Source organism: Chelonia mydas, chromosome 5 (assembly GCF_015237465.2).
Source record: "Chelonia mydas isolate rCheMyd1 chromosome 5, rCheMyd1.pri.v2, whole genome shotgun sequence".
NCBI classification, from domain to species: domain Eukaryota; kingdom Metazoa; phylum Chordata; order Testudines; family Cheloniidae; genus Chelonia; species Chelonia mydas.
Window position 1 is genome coordinate 34598384 of NC_051245.2, and position 25727 is coordinate 34624110.

Below are 25727 nucleotides of genomic sequence, written 5' to 3' on the forward strand. Positions count from 1 at the left end.
AGTTTATTATCTGACTTGCCCCCCCAGTGTCACATCTAGTCAAGCAAACCCACGAACACAACACAGGTTTTCTGACTCCCAGCCCATGACTCTTTTCACTAGGCTACACTGTCTCACAGACCAGTTGCCATTGTCACGTGGTACCAGAGTGGTAAAAGGCAGGACATAAGCAACTAGAAAAGAGTTCAGTGCCCACCAGTATAGCCGGTGCTCCAATATATACTCACATGCTTTTGCTCAATCTCATGTTAAAAAGACATCTCCACCTCTGGAAAGTTTTTTTGATTTTAGCCTATGGGTACAGTGGCCAAGATGCAATAGTTGCATAACAACTGTAGAAAGCCAAAAAAAAGTTCAAACTTCTTCGTCTTCAATGTCAATACACACAGTTAATCTTAGGACAACACTGACAAATGCAAACATAGAGTAATGGCAGGTTTGGGATTTTTTTTTTTTTTTTACTTTATAAAATATAGTTATAGAAAAGCAACGTTCAGGTACAATACAGTAAAGAGGAGACAGACATTCAAAGTTACAATAAAAATTGTTGACAGCACAATTCACAACACTTACATAACAATAAACATGCAGTAGCTTGCAAAGGGATTAATACTGGAATGTGATTTCAGCATGTTGCTATACAGAGGAGGCTTAAGCAGCACTTATGAGTTTAAATTCTGGTTAAATGAATTACTGAGAGCTGGCATACAAAATCAATATTAGTTTTGCAAGCCATAATTACTCTGAATATATAAACAGTATTAAACTCCATTTGGTATTTACATTCACTGTCAAATGTTACAGAGGTCTTGAAATTGTGTTGGACATTTTCATTAACAAGAAAGCGTCTGTGGCCTATGCCTGAGGTTGTCTAGATGCCCATATAATCACCCACCAGTATTTAATATTTAGTAGTCTTGCCTTTGGAACCCAGTAAGAAAATATGACAGCCAGTTTGTTACTTAGTAACTCATTGCCATATCAATATTTTAGGCTAAATTTTTACTGCACTGAGTATAGAGAAGCACAAGTATTGTGCATGTGCTTTCACACCTAGATTTGAAATGCACTCCCTTCCTGTCTACCTGTCAGAGGGCAGACAACATGCTAAAAGGAACAACCTTTAAAAAATCATTTGATTTGGAACAATGAAGAGCACTAGAGTGGGAAAAAAAATACTTTGCATCCTCAGGTTCACAGTTTCCCCTTTTATTGCATTTTTTCACACATTCAGGAAAATATTTTATAATTAGGAAAATGTGACTGCAAAGTTTTAATGGGTAGGTGTAGTACCTGCTACTACTTAACTTAAAACAAAAAAGAAAACCCCCCCACTAAATTGCACTTTGATAGTGTCCCCTTAAGGAATAAGTTTTGACACGGAAAAGACAAAAAAGAGGTGTGATCTGAAACGAAATAGCAAAGGCTGCTCATTTACTGCTTTAAAAGCCAGTAAGTTTGTAATTGTCAACAAAGAAATGTAACCATTACAGGTAATGCACTGCCTGCAAGACATCTAAGTCCATAAAACAAGATGGAAGTCAAACTGTTCTACTCATTATCGTTATCACAGCTCTAGTGTTATCTACTTATATTAAATCCATTGCAGAAGAAATGTGTTTCTAAAGTATTGACGCTTTTATTGCATTCCTTATTTGCAAAGATCTCTTTAAAGCAAATGTGAAATTGCTAAGGGCTCCATGCTGAGGAGCTCTCTGCTGTGTTGGCAACCGCGGACACTAAGGTCAACAGGAGATGAGGCTCAGCACCCTTTGGGATTGGGCCCTCACAAAGTATCAGCTTCTCAAGAACAGACATGTTGAAATTACTTTTAGATTAGATTCAATACAATGAAAATGGAGAATCCTTGCTTTCCCTTAAAGAATGGTTTAGTGTGCAAAATCAATGATAAATGAGGAAGCAAATATTGAGAATAGGCTGGTAGAACAATAGCTTCACCTTTTCTACTTACTTTATTTTTTTGAGCGCACAGCCAAGATTTATGAATCAAGAGTTTCATGAGTCCCTGGCTTCAAAAACTCTTCTCACCCCGCCCCCACACTCCACAAAGTGCAGTTTTCTGTTTCATGAACCAAGTTTATGAGAAAATGTTAAGTTTCTGCTTGGCCCTTAATTGAAATGGGATGATGCCTAAAATAGAGACTTCAGCAATGCATTTTGTTATATTTAAAATGAATTGCAAGCCTATGATAGCCCAGGGATCGGCAACCTTTGGTATGCGGCCCGTCAGGGAAATCTGCTGGCTGGCTGGGACGGTTTGTTTACCTGCAGCGCCCGCAGGTTCGGCTGATCATGGCTCCCACTGGCTGTGGTTCGCCGCTCCAGGCCGATGGGGGCTGCAGGAAGCGGCACGGGTGCGGGCCAAAGGCTGCCGATCCCTGTGACAGCCAAAGAAAACTGAAATAGCAGCATTTTTAGTGTCAAATTTACTTTTAGTGCAGTAGTAAAGTTAGACGTAAATGGTTAAGACAAGGCTGTCAAAATGTTTGCCCGTTAGAAGGGAGCACATTTTAGCAAAGAGACTGGGAGGAATGGGGTTCACATGACAGACAGTCCCAATGGTAGCAACTGATTATATGGAAAAATAATATCAGGAAATTTACTTTAGCCTTTTTTAATGCAATTAAATAACTAGAAACAAGGAAGAGCATCCCATGTTCATTCAGGTCTCCATGGACCATAAACAGCTTGGGAAACTATTTTCGGTTGAGTCAACAGGGTTCAAGCACTGCAATGATGTGAATGATATAAGAACACAGACAATGATTAGGGCTCTGTACCCCAAAGAGCTGCATGACAGCTATTACTGAAGTCAACAAGAGGGCTTGCAGCAGCAGGCACATCATATTCACACACCAAAAGGCTGATTTAGGTTTCAATCCTCAGCTGCGCTGCTGGTGCAGAAGGATTCTAAACCCAGCCATAGGAGACTCACTTCCACGCAAACTGCAGTGGGGTTCCCTGGTGCTGAATAACTCATATAATCACCCGTGCCAACACTCTCCCAAATGCCAAAATAAGGAATCCCCAGCCACACACTCCAATGTCCCAGCCACCCCTGACAATCAACCTTAGTGTGATCCTCAGGCTGCTGTAACTTAAGCCAGGCACCTAGCATGGTGCACAGCCAGCCCAATTCTGAGGAACACAAAGGTGGCTTAAAGTCACTTCTGCTCTGCTGCCCCCAGGCTATGCCTTGCAATCCTTGGCTACTGCCAAGGATTGGGGCTTTGTCTGGGTTGACTATTTAGACAAAGGATCTCCAACAGATCCCAGCTGCAGCCGGACAGAATATTACCAAGCCATGGTTAATTATGGTATGGTATTAAAAAAACATTTATAGTTATAGGAATAAAGAGACAAGCAACTAGCTAATTTGCATCACGCAGACATTCAAAGTGTGCTGGTGCACAAAAGATGCTTATTCTTAACTCTCCATGTTCCCTGCTGTTGAACAAATAACATACTTTACAAGATTTCTACTTTCCCATCTGAGGCATGCCAGTCTAGGCAATTAATCAAAATGGGCACACAGCAATGTCAGTGTTAAGTGTAGTTTTATTTTAATAATGCCTTTATTTTTTCTTGAAGTGCACCATAATAAAAAAAAAGTCTGCCTTTGTGTGTATAGTAATAGTCAGAAGACTAGGTAGACTGTTAATGCACATCCACATTTTAAAAACTGCTTGCAAGATACAGTGTCCAATATAAAATTAAGTGTAAGAGTATTTTCCAGACTTAAAAGTACAAAACTAAAGTTAACTATTTCAGGTCAAAAGCTGAACACTGCACAGTGTATAATTTTGGCACAGACAAAAATGTCATGAACAGGCTGTAACTGCTCATTGCTTTTACCTGTTGTGAATTTTATGAGTTCATCTACATAGATGTGGATTTACTACCTTTTCCTTTTATTTCTATCTTCTGCATCAGTCTAAATACTGAAATTTAAATAGTAATGAGAAACACAGAGCTTTGTTCCTGGAGGCGGGGGGTGTGTGTGTCTTTCACACAATAGCAAGACAACTACTATTAATCTGTAGTAATGCTGAATATAAGATACCACTAGTACTAGCTCAGAACTATCATTGCTGGGCGCTCCTCTTAAAAATGGGATTCTCTTTTCTTCTGAGATTACATTTAATTTTGGCAGGAGGTGATCTGGGATTTAAAACAATGAGTCTGAAATGGCTTCCATTTACACAAATCAGAGCATGATTGCAATGTTAAGAGTAAATGCTCATCCACTCTCATCCTTCAAAAATACTTTATGTGCTATGAAATAAAGAGCCTGTATCACTGGCTTGAGGAAAGAGCTCCTAAAACTGTATCTGAAGACACTCAGGTCTCTAAACGCTACTAAAAAGAAAAGGAGGACTTGTGGCACCTTAGAGACTAACAAATTTATTTGAGCATAAGCTTAAAGCTTGTTAGTCTCTAAGGTGCCACAAGTCCTCCTTTTCTTTTGCGAATACAGACTAACATGGCTGCTACTCTGAAACCTAAACACTAGTGTTTGTGAAAGTCAGAAACCAGCAACCTAATTGGTTAAGTCTCAGTAGAAGTTAATGGGATAAGAGCACAAAGGCTGCAGCATTAAGAATGTGGATGCTGAGGCTCTTAACACACATACTTTCAGGGTTCGTCCGATCCATCTTTTTGGCCAGCATGTACTTTACCTAGGGAAACCCTCAAAACAGAATATACAGCTTCAATTGCAAGCTTCACAGGACCCTTTGAAATGGGCAATTCTTCTACACATACCAGATGAAGAAGAAATTAGTTCCTAAATTCTAATTTATGTGCTACAAAGATGTATTCTAGTAAAGGGGTACAGTTTGGCCTTTGGAGTACTATGATTCATATTGCAGATTTACATCATCTGGGGAGATCTAAAGGCTTGTTGGATGCTGTTGGGTCCTTGTCCCCAGAAAAAAAATTCCAGATGGGCAGACCACCCAACTGAATGCTATGGAGGAGTTTCTGAAAAACAAAACCAGAGTGTGCTGCAACAGCAATACTGCAACCCTTACATTTCTGGGTACCAAAGACAGGATACGTTATTACTGAGAGAAACATGTCAGTAGGATAAGGAATTTTGCAGCACTAAATGAATAAAACAAAAGGTTTTCCAGATATCCTAGTACAGATGATCTTAAAGTTTCCACAATGTGGAATGCATCTTAAAGAGAGTCTCATGGACCATGTCAACACTCTCATTAACATTACTGTGTAACTTCCCTGTGGCAATGATAGCAACTACTTACATGGAGAGTTCGGTAAATTTAAACTTGCCCTTCAACGGGAGTTAGCAGATGGAGATGAGCAAAGTTAAAACTATAGCTCTCCACATCCCACCAGCAAGTACTCTGCAGACCAGTGGTATATGGGCCACAGTTGGGAACCACTGCATTTGAGGACCTACAGGAAGATGAATCTTTATGTACAGAGATCTTGTGAAAAAATAATTATTTTGTTAAATATGAAATGAGGTTTTATTTTTCCAAACACAGCCTGTAGTGTTTCTGAATTACCTGAGAATCAAAGATTTAGAGATGAGCATGACTTATTAATACCAGACTGAAAAACTAAATGGACTAGGTTCAGATATAGTTACAAGAAGATAACATTGTAAAGCTGATCGGATGGCATCTGGGAAAACTTTAAAAAAAAATCTTTATCAGAGTAACAAGATCTATAAGAAAGGATATCAAGGATTGTTGTCTTCAGGAACTGTATCCTCTCTAGGATGAGAGAATTGGAAAGGAGAAGAATAGAAAAGAGGTAGGTGTCAAGAATTGTAGCAGCAGGATCTAGATATTTTGCTTACAGGCTCATAATGAAAAATGGAAGGATGTTTTTACCTGTCAACTTCCAAGTTCAGGGTTCTAGATTTTTCTCGAAGTATCAGCAATATCAGTGCCTTACTACAGCATGGTATGGTTTTCCTTATGCCACTTTTGGTTTCAGTGAGCTCATTACACTGTAGCAAGGACAGTGTAGAATCCCAGTATTGGCAGCACAGCAAAAAGGAAGTAGTACTTTTTTTCTAAACCATTTGTAACAGCTAAACCTACACATGCTAATTCATTTTAGAATATTACATTTTATTACTTCTTGCCTTTCCCTGCCCAAACCTTGTATGGTAAATGGGCAAATTCTAAAACAAAGATATATGGTATGGTTAGTCAGTGATTTGAGATAAACAGATATTCATTTTTAAATAAACACTTCAATTTGCCTACAGGGCAGGTTTTCTTACCTACATTTTCCTTCAAAGTTTTTAATGCTAAATATGAAACTTTAATTGCCAGGCATTTGGCTCAGATTACAAGATCGGTAGTTTTTATGTCTAGTTTCTATATACGGGTGACTGTATATAAACGTGTGTGTGTGTATATATATATATATATATATAGACAGAGAGAGAGAGAGAGAGGGGCAGAATACTGATGACTACACTAGCATTCATAGGGAGTTAAACAGTGATGGCATTTTGATTGCAATTTGTGACAAGTACTTCAGTCCTTTGTTTTACAGTTCTTTATATGAGGCCTAAAATACTTTGAGACATTAGTCTGATGCTATTGCATTACAAATATTGGCCAAATTCATCCCTTCTGTATCTCCGCTGAAGTCAACAGAGTTAGTCAGGGATGAAGGTGGGCCGAAATTGTTTAGTCACTGGATAACTTTTTAAAAATATAGAATACTGTACTTTCATTTTTTCCCTTTGGAGGAACAAACTCTGGTCTAAATCAAGCTTATCCAAAGTAGGCATCTTAATATCATGCACAGCCAGAAGGCTCCTCGAATTTTTCTCTTAGATGCCCCTTGGCCTATGTAACAGAATAAAACTTGCTACTTTCAATCCATTGAGTTTAAATGTGACATTACAAAGACAAACAAAACTGCAAGGCAGCACAAAGGCCTGTTCAATTATTCAGACAAATAAGAGAATCTATGTAGTGCTTATAGGAGGACCTCCAGTAATTCTGGACTGGAAATATCCCAATGAAATATAGTACTCATGTACCCTCCATCAAATTCTCTTCACTAAATGAATCTGAATATTTTTATCTGAAATCAGATAAAAATACTTAGCTTAACTCATCAGAAACACAGGGGAAAAAGAAATGGATCAGGCACTAGTGAAGGCCTAACAGAGCCAGTCTCTCTCCTTTCACTGGGGCATATAGCCCCCTTGCCTTACAGTTTGTGGCATGTAACTTTTTGGTATCTCATCAACTGTTGCTGTGTTTATCCCCATCGTTTCCAGTCTCAGAATCTGTCCCTCAGTACTTGGGCTTAACACATCTGCCAAAGCAGATTCAGGTTTATTTTTCTCTTGCCCAGAGCCACATGGTTGTGAACTGTGATCTGATATCTGTAATTCTGTAAGTCCAACAAGATCCTCCTCGTTTATTGGAGAAGTAACTTGCTTTGCTCTTTCAAAATGTGACCCATCTGTATTGGTTTCATCCTGACTACTATTTTGTTTGAAATACTGCTGCCTTGGAGTTGCACTTTCACCTCCTCCTGGGTTATCTTCTGGCTTCTCTTCTGAATCTAGCAGCGGCTGGGTGGATTCAGACCTTGAAAAGACTTGAACAGAAGGAATTTGGTCTCTGTAGCCATTGAGTACTACAGTTGAATACTGTACAGTGCTTGAAGTGTTTTGAGCAGATTCACTCTCATCACTGTCAGAAACACTTTGCCTAGGAGAAGACATGCATGAGGATCCTCCAATACCACTGCTATGCCCCTCTGAAGTATTTTTTTCCTTTTTAAGCAAGTTGAAGGGTTTTAGATCTTGCTCTGAAAAAGACTTCTTGTCATCTGCTTCTATTTCAACCACGCTTACATCAGTAAAGCTGCCTTCTGGATACATCTGATCTTTGGAACTAAAATTATGCTGAAAGAAAAGAAAAAAAAGAAGTTAGGTGTTGCCTATGAGGGAAAAAGAGTCACGGTGTCTCACTTTCTATTCTTTATGCATTTTGAGACTCCCACAGGCTCTGCTCACTGCAGAATTTGGCAGTTCCTCTTGAGTATTTGCCATAAGATGGAAAATGTGGTTTACATTTCCAAGTATCAAAGTCTTAAGTACACAGACTCCCTGGAGCCAGAGTTTCATGAAGGGTCTACCCAAACCCTTACTTTTCTGTGATACTGAGAATAAATTGAGCACCATGCATTATATCCTGCAGAATTATTTCAGATTAAGGCCTTACAACAGAAATGCTATCTCCTCTACCTGCATATTAAATATCTCATAGGAATTTTCATTAGAGTTTGTCCTGATTTCTTGATCAGAATTTCCCCATCTCCACTACTGTGTAGCATGCCAGCTTGTTGCCACTCCACACACAGATGGGAATATCTGCTGTACCCCTCTCTTTGTATTTATATTTCATTATATTTCCAATTCTCAACTCTCTAACAATTCTACTGATTTCCATGTAGTTGCTCATGATTTACACATTTGGGGAAGTGAGAAAAGAATCAAGCCCTGAACCTTAAACCTACGAAACTTAAAATTAGCCCCATATTAACAGAATCCAATATAGGTTGTGAGCTCCTTGTGATAGGGACTGTATCTGCCTAATGCTGAACACATTGATGGTACTCAAATAAAATTTTCCTCCTATATCTCAGGATTAACAGGTTGAAAATCCAAGTTCTCTTTGAATACCCATTTAGAGGGCTCCTACTGGTCAGTTTATTCTTAAGGTATTTTATGTACTATCATAAAGATTCACTCTTACCTTAGTTGGAGTTTGAGGGGACCACTGAGCAATGTTACTTTTGGAAGGATCAGGAACATTAGGCCAGATATGCTTTTTAATTCTACAAGAGGATGAAAAAAAAAAAAGAAAGGAAAATACATTTCTTGAACCCTCAAAACTTGCAAACATGGTTACAATTGTGCTTTATATTCTTAATGTACAATTACTGGTCTTTTAAAATATTTGACAGAAGTGTTACAGATGCCGATTTTGTCCTGTCACATTTGACGTCTGGTGTGCTCATTTGCAAAGTCATACCTAGAACGCTTCATGCTCACTGCCACTTCATTTCACGGCAAGTTGAGAAGACTGGCTTTATAGCCTAGTTTTGTGACATTTCTATTTGGGGCTCCCCAACCCACATAAAATAAGATGAACAAAAGCAAAACAGAATAGTAGGGGGTTTGGGAGAGGTCATAAAATAAACCTATAGCACTTTTGAAGGCACAAAGTGACAGTTAAAACTCACTGGATGAGCATTACTCAATATACTGGAAAAAGTAAATATCTTTGGCTCTGTTTTTTTTTCTTTTCTTTTTTTTAAAACACATATATGGACCATGCTGACAGAGATGCTCTGATGCCATGGTGAGGAGTGTCACAAATGTCTAGACAGACTTTGCAATTAAAAATATAAATAAATAGAAAAAAATATAGAAAAAATGCACACACATTTAAAGACAATCCAGCTGAAACTGGTTCATGACATTTTTCCTGATGAAATAGCGACAAGCTCCTTAAACATAACCAGCTATCAAAACCCAGTAATTTGTAAAGACCATCAAATATTAAAACAGTTATAGAATACAATGTGATGGCTGCTCCTAGCTGTTTAAACCTCTTTGCTAAAGAAAGGGAAGACAAGTAAATAGTTTTAGTTAACAGGCATTGCCAGATAGTCTTTCAGCTAAGGCCCATTGAGAGGCAGCTGTAGGAGGGACAAGTAAAGGTAGATTGGTAGAGCCCCATTATGAAAAAAATTAATTTTGTTGGGGATATCTGAAGGGTACTCTTTAGCCAAGTGACCAGGCATAAAGACAGTTTATATATTTCCCGAGCCAAAGGCAACGTGCCAGCAGCCATAGGCGCTGACTCTGCGGGTGCTCTGGGGCTGGAGCACCCACAGGAAAAAAAAAAAAAAAGTGGGTGCTCAGCACCCACTGGCAGGCTCTGCCGATCAGCTTCTCTCCCTTACCTGCAGCACCTCCCGCCCACCAAGGATCAGCTGTTCAGCAGCAGGCGCTGAGGGGGAGAGGGAGGAATGGGGGCAGAAAGAGGCGAAACGAGGGCGGGGTGTGCTTGGGAGAGGGGGCAGAACAGGGCATGAAGAGGTGGGGTGGGACCTTTGGGGAAGGGGTGGAGTGGGGGCGGGGCGGGGCCTGGAATCGAACGGGGAGTCAAGCACCCCCAGGGAACTCAGAAAATCAGTGTCTATCCCAGCAGCTACTACTTGGAGCAGAGTTTTTGAAAAAGATAAAAGACAGGACAGAAAAAGCTACAAGGAAGAGAGAGGGAGACATCTTCCAGTGGTGTGGTGCCTTTGCCTCCCCATTCAAAAAAAGCTGGCTTACGTTATTTAACTCATTTTATTACACAGATTGTGAAAAATAGGTTTTTTTGGTGGGATGTAAAGAATTCCTTAATGGTGTATTAACTGTATGAAACTCAGGCGATCAAAAATTTCAGTTTATACTGAAAATCAAGAACTAGCAAGGAAAAGCAAGAATTTCCTATCACACTCAGTTAATAGGCTTGAACAATCGTTTTAAAAAGAGCTCTTTGAAGTATTGTTACAGCACTGTTATAGCAAAAGTCTCCATATCTCGAAGAGGAACACGGAACCAATTCCTGCCCTCCTCCCAAACCTGTTTTAATATGGTGCAGCTTTACTTACTTCAAAGGAGTTTCTCACAGATACAAATCAGTGAGAGATGAGACTCAGGCCCATGATACGTAAATTACAGTGAAATATTACTGTCATGCTCACATATAGTAAAAATGTGATAGAAATTCATGCTATATGTACTTACAAGTCCCGTTTGTTAAAGCAGAACAATACTCCCAGAAGGATGGACAACAGGAATGCCAGACACACAGGTACAACTATGGCTTCTATTTCTCCTTTTCCTAAAAAAGGGAAAAAAAGCAACTTTAGTTTTTGGAAAAGGTGCTCAGCAGCATTTTCTCTGACAATCATTCCAAAAGGAAAAAACAGACTAGTACATACAGTGTTGTCTTGTCATGAGCCATAAAGCTTACAAGATTATACCCTAGTAGAATTGAACTGAAATATGATCTATTTTGTTATCTTTAAAGTCTCAGTGAGTCTTTTTATAGCCAACATTCTTAGCTAATTTTGCTTATTGTATCAGCCCTGCATACATTACAAGAACTATGAACTTACATGAGTAGGGGTAACAAAGAAATCCCACTTTCAGCACCTTCTCATTATAGGAACATAGAGCAATATAGCAGTGAAGTGAGTCTGTGATATTTGGGGAGAATCTTCAGTTGCAGTTTAGAAGAGTTCATAACATATTTAAAGCACCTAAGAAAGCAGTACTTGACTTTTAAGTCACAGATCCAACCATCTGCCTGCAATAGAAAAGGACACTATACCTACAAAACTGTGCACACAGCTAGTCTATGAAAAAAAAAATACCTGCATTACTCTTATGTGATCCTCTCCCCTTCTCAGCACCCCATTTGTTACATATTATTTTAAATTACGAACACAGAACATTTAGGGAAGAATGCCCTTTACTATATGTCCGTAGAACTCATTGTACAAAGGAGCTGTATAAGTTTGGGGCCTTAGGCATTACTAGAAGAAACAAAAATTGTTTGTATAAAATAAGAGAGCAACTGCATGACTAATCTGTTTTAAAATGAGTCCCTATACATTTTATCTGATCACTTCTTACCAAACTTTTGTGTAGTAAATGTAAATACAGGACCACTTGTGCCTCCTTCGTCTGTATGTGCCTCCATCTTCACCATGTATAAAGTGTCACTGGATAAGGAGGAGAGGGTATATTCTGTTTTGGAAGGGTCCACATTCACAGCTAGAAGAGAAAGGTTTATACAATTATCTGGTACAACCTGTTTAATATCAACAAACATGTTAGACTAAAACACTACTATATATATCTATATCTATATCTATCTATATATATATATATATACGGGAACAAAGTACTCAAGACATAATTTAATGGGAAGTTACACTCTTCCATAGTATTGAAAATGGACTCAAAGGCTAGATTTTGTAAGACAAAAATTACTGAAATTTGTTTCTATATTCCACATGCAAAAGTGTGTATGCCTAAATGCCTAACTCCCATCATTAAATCTTATCTTCCGTAAAGGCACTGAAAAGAAATTAAAATATGTAATAAGTAAGGCTAAGATTTTGTCACAGTTATTTTTAGTAAAAGTCACGGACAAGTCACGGGCAATAAACAAAAATTCACGGAGCCCGTGACCTGTCCGTGACTTTACTAAAAATAACCAGACGCAGGGCTAAGTAGGGGGGAGGAATGGGGTTTCATGTGGGGGAGGGGGAACTGACAGTCCCAGATACAGCAGTCGCAGCAGGGGGCACAGCCACAGGGGGTGCACAGCCCCCGCTCCAGAGCTGGCCGCAGCTGCAGGACAGGGGTGGGCGGAGCGCATGGCCCTTGGAAGCTGCGAGGGGGATACACGGCCCCTGTTTCAGCTGCAGGACAGGGGCACACGGTCCCAGCTGCAGCTCCTGGTAGAAGCCGCGGGTGCAGCCACAGGGAGTGCACAGCTCCCTCTCCGCAGCTGACTGCAGCTGCTGGACAGGGGCACACAACCCTGCAGGGTCTTGGTTCCAGCCATCCAGCCCCAGTTGCAGGGCAGGGGTGCACAGTCCCGCCACTAGCCCCGACTTCAGCTGCTGACAGCTGAAGCGGAAGAAGTCACGGAATCCGTGACTGCTATGACTAAATCACAGCCTTAATAATAAGTAGCTATAAAAGAGATCATGAGACAGAATTTTAGAGGTTAGTAGTGATGTTGTGGATAACAAGTCTTCTAATTACCTATATGCCATAAGGTTCAATAGACATTTAAACAAGTGTAGGTCTATAGTGACTGACCCCTCTCCATTTAATAGATTTTAAGGCTATCTGATCATTTAGTGGGACCTCCTGCTTAACACATGCCACTGAATCTTACCTAGCAATTCCTGTATAAAGCCCAATAATCTGTGATTGAACAAGAGCATTTCTTTTAGAAATACATACAATTATGATTTAAAGACTTCAAGGCAATGGAGAAACCACTTTTGTTCCACGGGTTAATTATCCTTACTGTTAAGTGTGCACCTTATTTTCACGTTGAATGTGTTTAGTTTCATCTTGTTGTACCTTTGTCTGCTGGATAAAATAGCTCTCTAGTACCAAAGGTCTTTTCCACATGTAGACAATAAAGACTCGGATCAAGTCACCTCTCAATCTTCTTCGATAAACTAAATAAATTGAGCTCCTTAAATCTCATTGTATGACATGTTCTGAACCAGACACTTGGTACTCTTATCAGGGACACTTCTGGTCTCAAATGTAACTAAGCTACAGGGGATCTAATGCAGAACCAAGTATACTTTCTCTCTGTAAAAGGTTTCTCGCTTAAAAAAAAAAAATTCTCTATCTTGCTTTGTGCAGTAGTCAGTAACTCAATATTTCAGAAAGTTAATATTCAAAGAAATACATTTTAATACTAAAAACTGGTATTATCTGGCCTTCGTTACCTGTTTCATTGCCACTGATAGTTCTGTATAATATAGTGTAATATCTGATAAACCCATTTTGCTCATCCACTGCAAGAGGTTTCCATACTAAAACGGCTTCAGTTTTTCCTACTTTCTTTGTCTGAACAGTGGGTCCTTTTTCAGGCACTATAAAAGAAGACCACAATTAAGAGTACATTATAGTCCTGTTAGGAAAAGCAGTATGTTAATAGACAACACATTTTAACTCTACATAAAACCATGCTACAAACATTTTAGTGGAATAATATCTTGAAGATGTTATCTGCAAAGTCAGTTATTTCACTTCCAGAAAATACAAAAATATTTGTACAGCAAATTCCTCTAAAAATCTGACTTCTACATGAAAAATAAAGCAACACATTTTGAACAATTAGGACATGAGTAATACCTTAACATAATTCTTATAAAAAGCAAGTAAGGGATTACTTGGAAAATGTAAAACACAAACAAATCAGTGGATCCAAACAAAGTGGATTGGTATAGAAACTTTGTTCAACTGATGAACTTTAGAAGATTGGGGAAGTACCAGATGTTTGATAGATGCAAGGATAATACTAATCTTAAAACAAAATTGAAGAGGAAAGATCTTGGCAATAGCAGCATAATAATTTTAACTTCTATCCTTTGCAAAAAATAACACACTAAAAATATGGGGGGGGAAGAGGGGAGAATGGGAATTGTCTCACTTAACTTCTGAGACAATTTAAACACAAGTAGATCTTGCCAAAGAAACTTAGTACCTTTTTTGTTATGGAATGGGTAAAAGGAAAATGGCTGATATTTGTACTTCAGTAATAAAACATTTGTTGATAATGTCTCATGAAGTTTTACACTCAATTCAAATAAGCATGGAAAAAGTATAATGTCTTCTGTTTAACCACACTTCAGACAAATCTGAGTTCATTTGATGCACGGATGTGTGAAGCATCAAAAGGATCTGCTAGGGGAGATTTTATTTATCATCTTTAAAGATCTAGGAGGTGGTAAATGCTTTAATGAAATTTGAAGACTATTGCTATTAGTTGCAAGTAAAGAGAAATGGTGAAAGAAATCAAAAGGATCTAGAGATAAGAACAGAAACGTGGGTAGAAAGCATTCACTGTGGACAAGTGCAAACTAATATCTGTGAAAGAGTGATCCAAAAATCCATACAGGGATTAACGGGGGAGAGAAAAATATGGGAAGCTGATAGGTTTAGGACCAATAATAGACAAGTTTGGACATGAATTTACCACTGATGTGCCAACGAAGAAGATCAATGCAATTGAGAGTTGTATATGCAAAGGTATGTCATGCAGCAAGCACGTGAAAGCCCCCCTCTATACAGCTCTAGTGGGAATACTGCTTTTCGTTCTGGACACCTTATTACTAGAAAGATATCGATAAATTGAAGGGAGCTCAGATTCAGATCACCATAAATTATTAGGAACCTGGAGAGAATGATGTATAATGAATGAGACAATGTAACTTGCCTAAGGAATAATGGGAGTACAACATGAAGAGTGGAAATGCTGAGGAAAACCTTTTACGGCAATGTGTGGGTATTACAAGAAACACTGGAATGAAGTTAAGAAAGGGAAAGTTTAAGCTGAATATCAGGAAATACCTCCTGATATTAAGACGGGGAACTGTTTCCCCAAGGAAAGCAGCAAAGTCATTTGAAAACTATAGATGGGATAAAGCCATTAATATAAGAAGTGTACAATAGGGGAAACTCCTGCATGTGCATGGAGATGGGCGACATGACCTAGTAGGTCTCTCTCCCACTTCTATGACTATATTATGTTAGCAAGAAAGGTCAATTGAAATAAGATGTGTATTTTGTACTTACCGCTTTGCTGAAGATATGCCTTTGTAGATTGTCCATTTCCTTGACCATTAGTATACAATGGATAAACAGTTATCAAATAACACTTGAATGGCTTTATATCTCCTAATACAAGAATTGTAAGAAAAAACATTGTTTTAGTAAAGATTTCAGTTAAAATGAAATATTTAGTTCTTTTACTTCAGTTTTGGTAAACAGTTTATCAATGTACCTTACACCTGGAAACACAGTTGAATTTCTTTTTCTGAAGTATTGCCAATCAATCATTCAAAAAGAGACTAGTTAGAGAATCAATTAGATAGTTCAGGTCCAAAATTTTAAAGTTAATGAAACAAAATGTATTTCAATGAATTTATAAAAAGAAGCACAAGCTATTTCCCTGCAATTGTTGTGTACAGGATTGTGCTGCTGTACAAGGATTGTGCTACCACTGAGAACCTGGAGGTGAAACTGGATACCAAGTCTAGTTTCACTGTCCAAGCCAACTGAATTGCCAGAGTAAAACAACGAGAACAGTGGACAAATTAGATTTTAAAGTTCTTTCATTATTTAATAATGCTAGATAATATAACATGGTTTTTTTTGTGAAGTCTTAATCTGATGGTGTGCCTTTCAAAGCTACAGTTCCCTTCTTGATTGTTTCAAACCCTAGGATTTATACGCAGTTTTATTCTCAGTTGCCAGTACACAAGATTATACCAACATTCATATTATCATGTGGTAATTTTTAACTTGTTTAAAAAAAAAATTGAGGTTTTTCAGCAGTTTTAAATGCCTGCAAAAGATCCACCTGGCACTTATGTCCTGCAGCAGATACCCACTGAGCATTAGCCACCAGCGGCAGCATGCTGTTTACAATTCAGCACATTTTCTATTTCTTACTGGTTACGTCTCTGTTTTATAAGAGTATGCATTTCTTCCAGATCCTCTTTATTCACAAAGTGAGTCTGTTGCAAAAGAGCCACTGAAAACTTCCAAAATGTATGAAGGATGAAAGGTTTTGACAATTCTAGAAACCTTATTGGGTTTGAAAGGTCTTGACTATTCTTAAGGTATAATATATAATAATATAATAATAGGTACAATATTTTTAAATATGATATTGTTTGCTAAATATACCTTTTAAAAATGTGCCTTGAGAAGTACCAAGTTCCTGCTGCCATTCTGTGGTGCAGTCCAAGCTGTCAGACACCATGCACCATTCAATCACATATTTAACAACACTATTGTCAGGAGCCGTCCACTCTACCCAAAGCTTGCCATCTTTAGGATATGCTTTAATATCTTTCACAGAAGCTAGAATGAGAAAAAAGGAATGAGATTCCATTAATATAGAACATCTTCATTAGATAGCTCTCTCCTAGCACAAAGGCACCTGAACTTGCTATTCTGTGGAATCATAGTTACTCTTGCTCTAAAGTAAATTAAACCATCAAAATTTCAACATGAGTAAAGTTTAGTGGGTATAGAAAGCCATTTTGATGCAATTCTGTAACATATGAACAGGGAGCAGCAAACAGGGGAGAGGGAGAAAGGGAAATCCCCGCCTGAAGAAGGAGCAAGCACTAACTCTTGGGGGTGAGTGAGCTTGTTTGTCTGTTTGGTTTTCCTTTTGGCTTGCTTAAAGCTTACAGTGTAGTCTGTTGGTGATTTTGTATTTGGGAAGACTATGTGGGAGTAGGAGCGAGAGCCTACTAAGCTGCTAGCTGACTGTTCACTATTAAGGCTCTAGCCTCCTGTCCTTTGATCCTTGTGTGTTACCCTGATCACCCTTCTCTTGTGTGTTAATGGGAGGGGTGGGTTGACCTAGGAGAGATGGGCTTAAAAGCCAGATGCTAAGCGACCAAGGGGAGCTAGTGAACAGGGGGGTGCAGACAGGGGAGTTTGAGAGGAAGAAAAAATAAAATAACCATGGTTTGAAAAGGCACACATTGCTAATACCAACACTGCGCCTGGCTCCTCCACCTGCACCTCTGTCCAGACAGAGAATCCAACAATGGATTCCTCTACCCAGGTCCTGGTATGGATTTGCAGAGACTGTGGCTTGCATTTCCTGGTCTCCTCACAGGCTGAGGAGACCATCTAGTGAGAGACGTGCCTACTGGTAGACTCTCTTAGGAGGCAGATAGGAGAGATACAGGAAATGGTGGCTAGGCTGAGGAGCATCTGTGCACATGAGGAATTCATTGAAAATATGCATATGGAGACCTCCATGGTTGAGAAAGCAATTCAGCTGGAGAGGACTGCAGTATCACCACCAAGGGAGGAGGAAACAGCTCCTTCACAGGGAGGTACCTGGCTATTGGCTACTTCTAACAGCAGGCAGCGCTCCACTTCTGCTCCCAGCCCACCATCCATAGAATGAAAAATTGGTATGGTGCCCTGGCAACAAAGTCTCCCCCAAAAGGTGAAGGAGGAGAAGCTATGTACAAACAAGGCTGGAAGGATCGTGGCCATCACTCCCCAGAGGAAATGAAGGGTGGTGGGTCTGTGATTCCCTTTCTAAGGGGGATGGAGGCATTCATCAGCCATCTGACCTGGCATCCCAGGAGATGTTCTGTCAGGGGCCCATATCTGAAACATTACAGAAGGACTGCAGAGGATCATGTGGCCCTACATTACCCTGTCCAGCTCATCCAAGTGGGCACTAATGATACTGCAAGGTATGATCCTGAGCAGATCAGAAACGACTACAGGGTTCTGGGAATGAGGGTGAGGGAGCTGGGGGGTGCAGGTGGTGTTCTCATTGATCCTTCCAGCCAAAGGTAGGGACCCAGGCAAAGACATCCTGGAGTTGAATGCATGGCTGTGAGGATGGTGTTGCCAGGAGGGCTTCAGCTTCGTTGGCCGTGGGATGCTGTTCTGAGAAGGACTGCTGAGCAGAGATGGGGTTCTACCTGCTAAGGAAAAGGAAGAGTATCTTCGGATACAGACTGGCTAACCTAATAAGGTGGGCTTTAAACTAGGTTTGACGGGGGCAGGAGACAAAAGCCAACAGGTAAGTCCAGAACATGGACACTTGGGAGGTAGGGTCAGAATCTGGCGGGAACATGGGCAATCACAGCAGGGACAAGGGAGACACAAGAGGGAATAGAGAGAGGAAATCTAATTAACATCTTAGACGTCTGTATACTAATGCAAGTAGTATGGGGAATCAGCAGGAAGAACTAGAAATACTAGTGAATAATCACAATTATGACATAAGTGGCATCACAGAGACTTGGTGGGTCAATTTACGTGACTGGAATATTGGTATAAAAAGGTATAGCTTGTTCAGGAAGGACAGGCAGGGAATGAAGGGAGGAGGTGTTGCCTTGTATATCACAGATGTATACACTTGCACTAAGATTGAGATAGAAGTGGGAGTCAGACCTGTTGAAAGTCTCCACCTAAGGATAAAGGGGTAAAAAACAAGGCTGATGTCATAGTAGAGGTCTACTATAGACCACTTAAGCAGGAAGAGGAGGTGGTTTTTAAACTAAGCACAGGACTTGGTGGTGATGGGGGACTTCAACTACCCAGACATCTGTTGGGAAAATAATACAGTAGGGCACAGATTATCAAGTTCTTGGAATACACTTTTTGGAGACAACTTTTTATTACAGAAGGTGGAGAAAGCAACTAGAGGAGAGACTATTCTAGATTTGATTCTGATAAATAGGGAGGAACTGGTTGAGAATTTGAAGGCAGAAGGCAGCTTGAGTGAAAATGATCATGAAATGAAAGAATTTGTTATTCTAAGGAATGATAGGAGGGAAAACAGCAGAAATAAAGATAATGGTACTTCAAGAACGCAGACTTTAGCAGAACTCAGAACTGAGAGATAAGATCCCGTGGGAAGCAAGTCTAAAGGGGGGAAAAAAAAGGCTCAGGAGAGTGGGCAGTTTTTTTAGAGAGACTTTATTAAGGGCACAAGAGCAAACTATCCTGATGCTTAGGAAGTATGGTAAGAGACCACCCTTGTTTAACCAGGATATCTTCAATGACCTGAAACTCAAAGAAGTTGTACAAAAAGTGGAAACTAGATCAAATCACAAAGGATGAATATATTAAAAAACAAGCATATACGAACAAAATTAGAAAGGCCAAGGCAAAAAAAAAAAGAGATTAAATTAGCTAGGGACAAAAATGATAACAAGAAAACATTTTACAAATACACTAGAAGCAGGAGGAAGATGCAGGACACCAGGTAAATTACTCAATGAGGAGGAGAAGACAACAGAAAACGCAGCAATGGTCAAAGTGTTACATGCCTTTTTTGCTTCAGTTTTCACCAAATTGATCAGATGACTAACACAGTGAACATTAGGGTAAATAGGGTAGGAACGGAGGCTTAAAAAACAGGGAAAGAACAAGTTAAGAATTACTTAGACAAGTTACATGTCCCAGTTGGCAGGTCTGGACTAAATACATCTTAGAATACTTAAGGAACTGGCTGAAGAGATGTCTGAGCCACTAGTAATTATCTTTGACAACTCATGGAGTGGAGAGATCCCAAAGGACTGGAAAAGGACAAATACAGTACCTATCTATAAAAAGGGGAATAAGGACAACCCAGGAAATTATGGACCTATCCGCTTAACTTTAGTACTCAGAAAGATAATGGAGCAAATAATCAAACAATTTGTAAGCACCTAGAAGATAATAACGTGATAAGTATCAGTCAACATGGATTGGTCAAGAACAAATTGTGTCAAATCAAGCAAATAGCTTTCTTTGACAGGGTAACAAGCCTTGTGGATATGGGGAAGCAATAGGTGTGATATATCTTGACTTTGGATAAGGCTTTTGGTACCGCCTCACAAGACCTTCTCATGAGCAAACTAGGGAAATATAGCCTAGATGAACCTTCTATAGGGTGAATGCAAAACTGGTTAGAAAAGCATACTCAGAATGGTATCAGTGGTTCACAGTCAAGCTGGAAGGGCATATCAAATGGGGCCCCACAGGGATCTTCCTAGGTCTAGTTCTGTTCAATATCTTCATAAATGATTTGGATAATGGCATAGAGAGTACAGTTATAAAGTTTGCAGATGATACCAAGATGGGGTAGCAAGAGCTCTGGAGAAGATTAGAATTCAAAATGATCTTGACAAACTGGATAAATGGTCTAAATAAATAAGATGAAATTCAATAAGGACAAAGGCAAAGTACTACATTTAGGAAGGCATAATCAACTGTACAGATAGAAAATGGGAAACGACTGCATATGGAATCAGTACTGCGGAAAAGGATCTGAGGGTTATAGTGGATCACAAACTAAATATGAGTCAACAATGTAATACTGTTGCAATAAAAGCAAACATCATTCTGGGATGTATTAGCTGGGGTGTTGTAAGCAAGACTTGAGAAGTAGTTCTTCCACTCAGCTCAGCACAGATACACCCTCAACTGGGGTACTGTGTCCAATTCTGGACACCACACTCTGGGAAAAATGTAGACTAATTGGAGAAAGTCCAGAGGAGAGTGATTAAAGTGATTAAAGGTCTAGAAAACATGAGCTTTGAGGAAAGATTGAAAAAACTGTGTTTCTTTAGTCAGAAAGGGAAGAGTGAGGGGGACATGATAACAGTCTATAATGACCTTTTACATATTTGAAAAGAGGAGGGTGGTAAATTGTTTTCCTTATCCAATGAGGCCAGAACAAGCAGTAATGGGCTTAAATTGCAGCAAGGGAGATTTAGATTAAACATTAAGAAAAACTTCCTATCTACAAGGGTAGTTAAGCACTGGAACAAATTCCCTACTGAGGTTGTGGAATCTCTGTCATTGGAGGTTTTAAAGAACAGGTTAGACAAATAGCTGCCTGAGATGATCAAGATCAGAGGTTCTCAAACAATGGGGCAGGCCTCCAAAGAGAGGTGTGGGAATGTGTCGAGGTGTAAGGTGTGTGTGGCTTTTTTTTTTTTTTTTTTTTTTTTCAAAAGAGCTCTGGCCAATAGGCCTGAGTGGCTGGGGCTCCTGCAGAAGGGCTGTGCACACCTGGAGCCCTGCTGGGCTCTCCTTCTCCCCCCCCCACACTCCCTCAAAGGAGGCAACCCAGGCTCCGGAGGGCTCTCCTTCCTTCTCCCGCCCAATTCCTCAAGCTGGAGGTGGCGGGGCTCTGGCTGTCAGCCCCAGGGCAGCCGCAGCAGCATAGAAGTAAAGGTGACAACGCGGTGCTAAGTCTGCTGTGAAAAGTGATATCACTTTTCACACTGCCACCCTTACTTCTGTGCTGTTGCTGGTTCAGCGCTGCCTTCTGAGCTGGGCACCTGGCCAGCAGCCGCTGCTCTGCATTCTGCCTTCAGAGCTGGGTGGCAGTATAAGTGGGAGGGGGGGTTAAACAACTACAGACACAAAGAACGAACCGATCAAGTAAATTTGAGAACCACTCATCTAGATAATACTTAGTCCTGCATCAGTGCAGGGGACTGGACTAGATGACCTATCGAGGTCCCTTCCAGTCCTACATTTCGACGATTCTATGGACGTATGAGAGAAGACATTGAGAAATCAATGTTTTTCTGAACAATCATTAGAGACCAAAATTAATCTGCAATTTCTTGGTAGAATAAGAACACAATTTAGCATTCTGCACTTCCCCATATTCACAAGCACTTTTCAAATATCAACTAGTAAGTAACCCCATGTTATAAGGTAGTTGAGAAGTGGGAATATTACAAATAATGTAGAGACAGCAGTGCCTTTTTCCTAAAAAGCTAGGATCACAAGGTTGGGAAAATTATTTTTCTTCCTTATGCCCCTCCTCCACTAAGAATCTGAGCTAATATTCTTGTGACTTTCAGAGGAAGAGAATCAGATCTTTTCCCTAATGCTGTACAACAGCAGCAGAAGAATAAAAAAAGCAGATGTTTTGCTCCAACCATTACCTTTCAGTTTGCTCAAACCATTACCTTTCATTTAAAGAAGTGGTTTTCAAACAGTGGTCTAGAGACTGCACCTTACCTTACTGATGGTGTGGAGAGAACTGGCAGGTAACATGGTGCTGGCTCCACATTTCTAGCTGCTTGTACAGGTGACATCCAGGCTCTTCTATAGAAAGAAGAGTCTGGAGATCTCAGCGGTTGGAAACAAGGAGGAACCAGCCATGCTACCTTTATTAGGGGGCATTCCGATACATTAAGAGGAGAGGGAACAGGTACTGGCGTGACCAGTAAATGGAAGGAAGTAAGGGAAGCACAGAGAGATTAGATTACAAAATGCCTGGGCAGCATACACAGAGAAAAGGTGATCAAGTAGCACAGAATGATGTGGAAAGGCGATCAGAGAAAGAGTAACAGCATGGATGGGAATGGAGGATGAAATGGAAGGGTTAAACCAGGGATAGGCAACCTGCGGCACGTGAGCTGATTTTCAGTGGCATTCACACTGCCCGGGTCCTGGCCACCGGTCCGGGGGGCTAAGCATTTTAACTTAATTTTAAATGAAGTTTCTTAAACATTTTAAAAACCTTATTTACTTTACGTTCAACAATAGTTTAGTTATATATTATAGACTTATAGAGACCTTCTAAAAACGTTAAAATGTATTACTGGCACATGAAACCCTAAATTAGAGTGAATAAATGAAAACTCAGCACACTACTTCTGAAAGGTTGCCGACCCTTGAGTTAAACTTTTCCACTAAAAACAAAAAGCTTATCACATTACATATGGCTAAAAATACACAAATAATTTAATATTATGACAGTTAGCACAGGGGATGTTATGTAGGAAGTAGTCTGCACAATCACTATGGGGAAGGGAGACTGATTTGTGGTCAATCAAGATGTGGCCACACTGTGAAAGAGACAGAGAATCTTCAATTGGAAGAGACCTATAACAAGGAGCGTTCACATTTATTCTCACAGTTTATAAATACAGTGGTAGTTTAAATACAAAGAAAGAAAACTGAGGGTCTTCCAGTATTATACTGCAATTATGAGACTTAAGTTAACTCATTAAAGATAATATCTCAAGAGAGTTAAGTTTTTTTTTTTTTTTTTTGAGCATTCTTATTTGGCAGACTTTCCTGATTGTATAATTACAAATACATTTGATTTCTTAAAAATCAAGAAATAAACTAACCTTTGGAGTTACTTGCTGGAATAAGCAAAACCGATGGGGGAGATCCACCAATCCTGTTATGAGCAGTCACTGTCACATCATATGTTCCATTTGTTAAATTTAAAGTAAGGTTTGTGCTATTAACACTGTATTTTTCAGGTGGACGTGACAGAGATGGTCTTGCTCTGACAGTCACTTCGTATCTCAAGATTACTCCATTGGCTTCAGAACGATCCAATTCCTGTTAAAAAGTGGTTTAGTTTTATTTCATGTTTTATTGATGTTGACCTCTATCACCCGTGCCTTTCAAAAATAAAGATTAATTTCTTTACTTAGTCTTAAAAAGTTTGATTTCTTCTGCTCTGTGCATGTGATATTTCTACTCAATTATGAAAAAAGTGTGACAACAGAAACCAAGAGTCCAATCCCATAAAGCACTCTCTTACCAAAAATCCTTATACATGTGAAAAAGGCTTGCATGACTGGGCCTCAGGCTTTAACTGGAATGCAAAATGACATTAAATAGGTTTTCATTAAATGCACTATATATGAGCTGGGTATTATTATTAGTCAGAAAGAAGGAAAAAAGACACTTCTGTCTCTACATTATTTGTAATATTCCCTCTTCTCAGCTATCTGAGCATCCTAAGCAATCCTCACACTTCTCCTTCATCACCACATATGTTCTCTAAATAGAGATAAGGAATCAGCAAATTTCAGTTCTAAATCCTCTTGTTGAGACTAGTGAACACACCCCCTTTGCAGATGTTAGGTAGTTGTGCCATAGAGAAGATAATGAAGCAACCAAAGAGCTTTTCCCACCTTCTTTTTCCAGACAGAGCTAGCAACTAGCTAGCTAGATGAGTGTTAAAAAGAAGAACTCTGGGTCTACCTTGTCCCCGGTTTCTCAAATTTGGACTGATTAGTCCAAATAAGAAAGATAATCTCTTGCAGATGAGAGTAGTGTAGGTAACACCATGGTCTTTAGTTTATGTACCAGTTACATTCAGAAGGTCAAATAACACCTCTCACAGTTGTTTCAGGCTATGACATGGGTAACACTGGGAAGGTGATACTTTTCTTTTTTAATGAAAGCTTGTATTTTACAGAAACTGACTCCAGTAAGCAGGCAAATTATGGTCTGTGGGTGGGGAGTCAGAATATGCCTAACTAGAAAGAATACTCTGTTCACTGGTTATACCTAATATTTACATCATTTAACTTAGTTCCAATACAGTAAGACAGATGATAGCTATTTTTTCTATCCACACTCCAATGCACATGTAAATATTAATGAAAAAACTATTTTCGTTACACAATGTAAGTGCAGAGAATGCGATAGATCATCATAAAACATGGACTATTTTGATTACATATTCAAGTTTTGTTAGAGATGAAGAAACTGTTTCACTTCCACACACAAAAAAATAAATGTGATTTTAAAGCGTGCTTATAAACTTTTTCTATTGTGCCTTAAAGACTTGTGCAATAAGGTCATCATTTGTATTACTACTTACCTTCCATATCAGATGCACAGTCCAGGAGTTTGGAGAGTGAGATATGTCAATCTTCCTCCAAAGAGGTGGTCCCTTAGATGGTTCTGATATGGGAAAAAAAAAAAAATTTAAGAGGGATGCAGATATTTTTTTCATTGGTTTTAAATAATAATACTTTAGCATATCATTAGTCTCCTGCATCTCTTTAAAAAAAGCGTATCCAAGCTAGATGATGCTGTGTTTCAGTATTTCCTTGGGAACCCTTCCATACAGATACAAAAAAATACTTTAAAAAATAAAAGATTGTATGTAGTGTTGTTATAGCCATGTTGGTCCCAGGATACGAGACACACACAAGGTGGGTGACCTGAAGAAGAGTTCTGTGTAAACTTGAAAGCTTGTCTCTCTCACCCACAGAACATAACAACGGCCATACTGGGTCAGACCAATGGTCCATGTAGCTCAGTATCTTCTGACAGTGGCCAATGCCAGGTGTTTCAGAGGGAATGAACAGAACAGGTAATCATCAAATGATTCCCCTCGTCGCCCATTCCCAAGTTCTGGCAAAAAAAAGTTGGTTTAATAAAAGATATTAGCTCACTCACCTTACCCCTCCCCTCAAAAGAAAAAAAAAAGATTGTTAACTGGAATAAAACCATGAGCTTTCTTAGAGTAGAGCCAGTATCCTCCTGGTGTGTAAGCCAGGAGAATGCGCTCAATCTTTTAGAAGACCTTCCACACAGGGGTTAC

The 25727-nt window shown here is 39.4% G+C and overlaps 1 protein-coding gene across 1 annotated transcript in view; it reads right to left on the reverse strand.

Annotated features, from left to right (window-relative positions):
- Nucleotides 1-284: 284 nt before the first annotated feature.
- The window catches only part of IL6ST (interleukin 6 cytokine family signal transducer), a 60824-nt gene continuing 35381 nt past the window's right edge, over nucleotides 285-25727 (reverse strand). Inside the window, exons 8-16 of the mRNA XM_027828401.3 lie at nucleotides 24999-25081; nucleotides 23503-23722; nucleotides 16553-16729; nucleotides 15437-15538; nucleotides 13585-13731; nucleotides 11735-11875; nucleotides 10841-10937; nucleotides 8790-8871; nucleotides 285-7936 (exon numbers count right to left, since the gene is read on the reverse strand). Coding sequence (XP_027684202.2) covers nucleotides 7205-7936; nucleotides 8790-8871; nucleotides 10841-10937; nucleotides 11735-11875; nucleotides 13585-13731; nucleotides 15437-15538; nucleotides 16553-16729; nucleotides 23503-23722; nucleotides 24999-25081 — 1781 coding nt within the window. The 3' untranslated portion in view covers nucleotides 285-7204. The remainder of the gene's footprint in view (nucleotides 7937-8789; nucleotides 8872-10840; nucleotides 10938-11734; nucleotides 11876-13584; nucleotides 13732-15436; nucleotides 15539-16552; nucleotides 16730-23502; nucleotides 23723-24998; nucleotides 25082-25727) is intronic.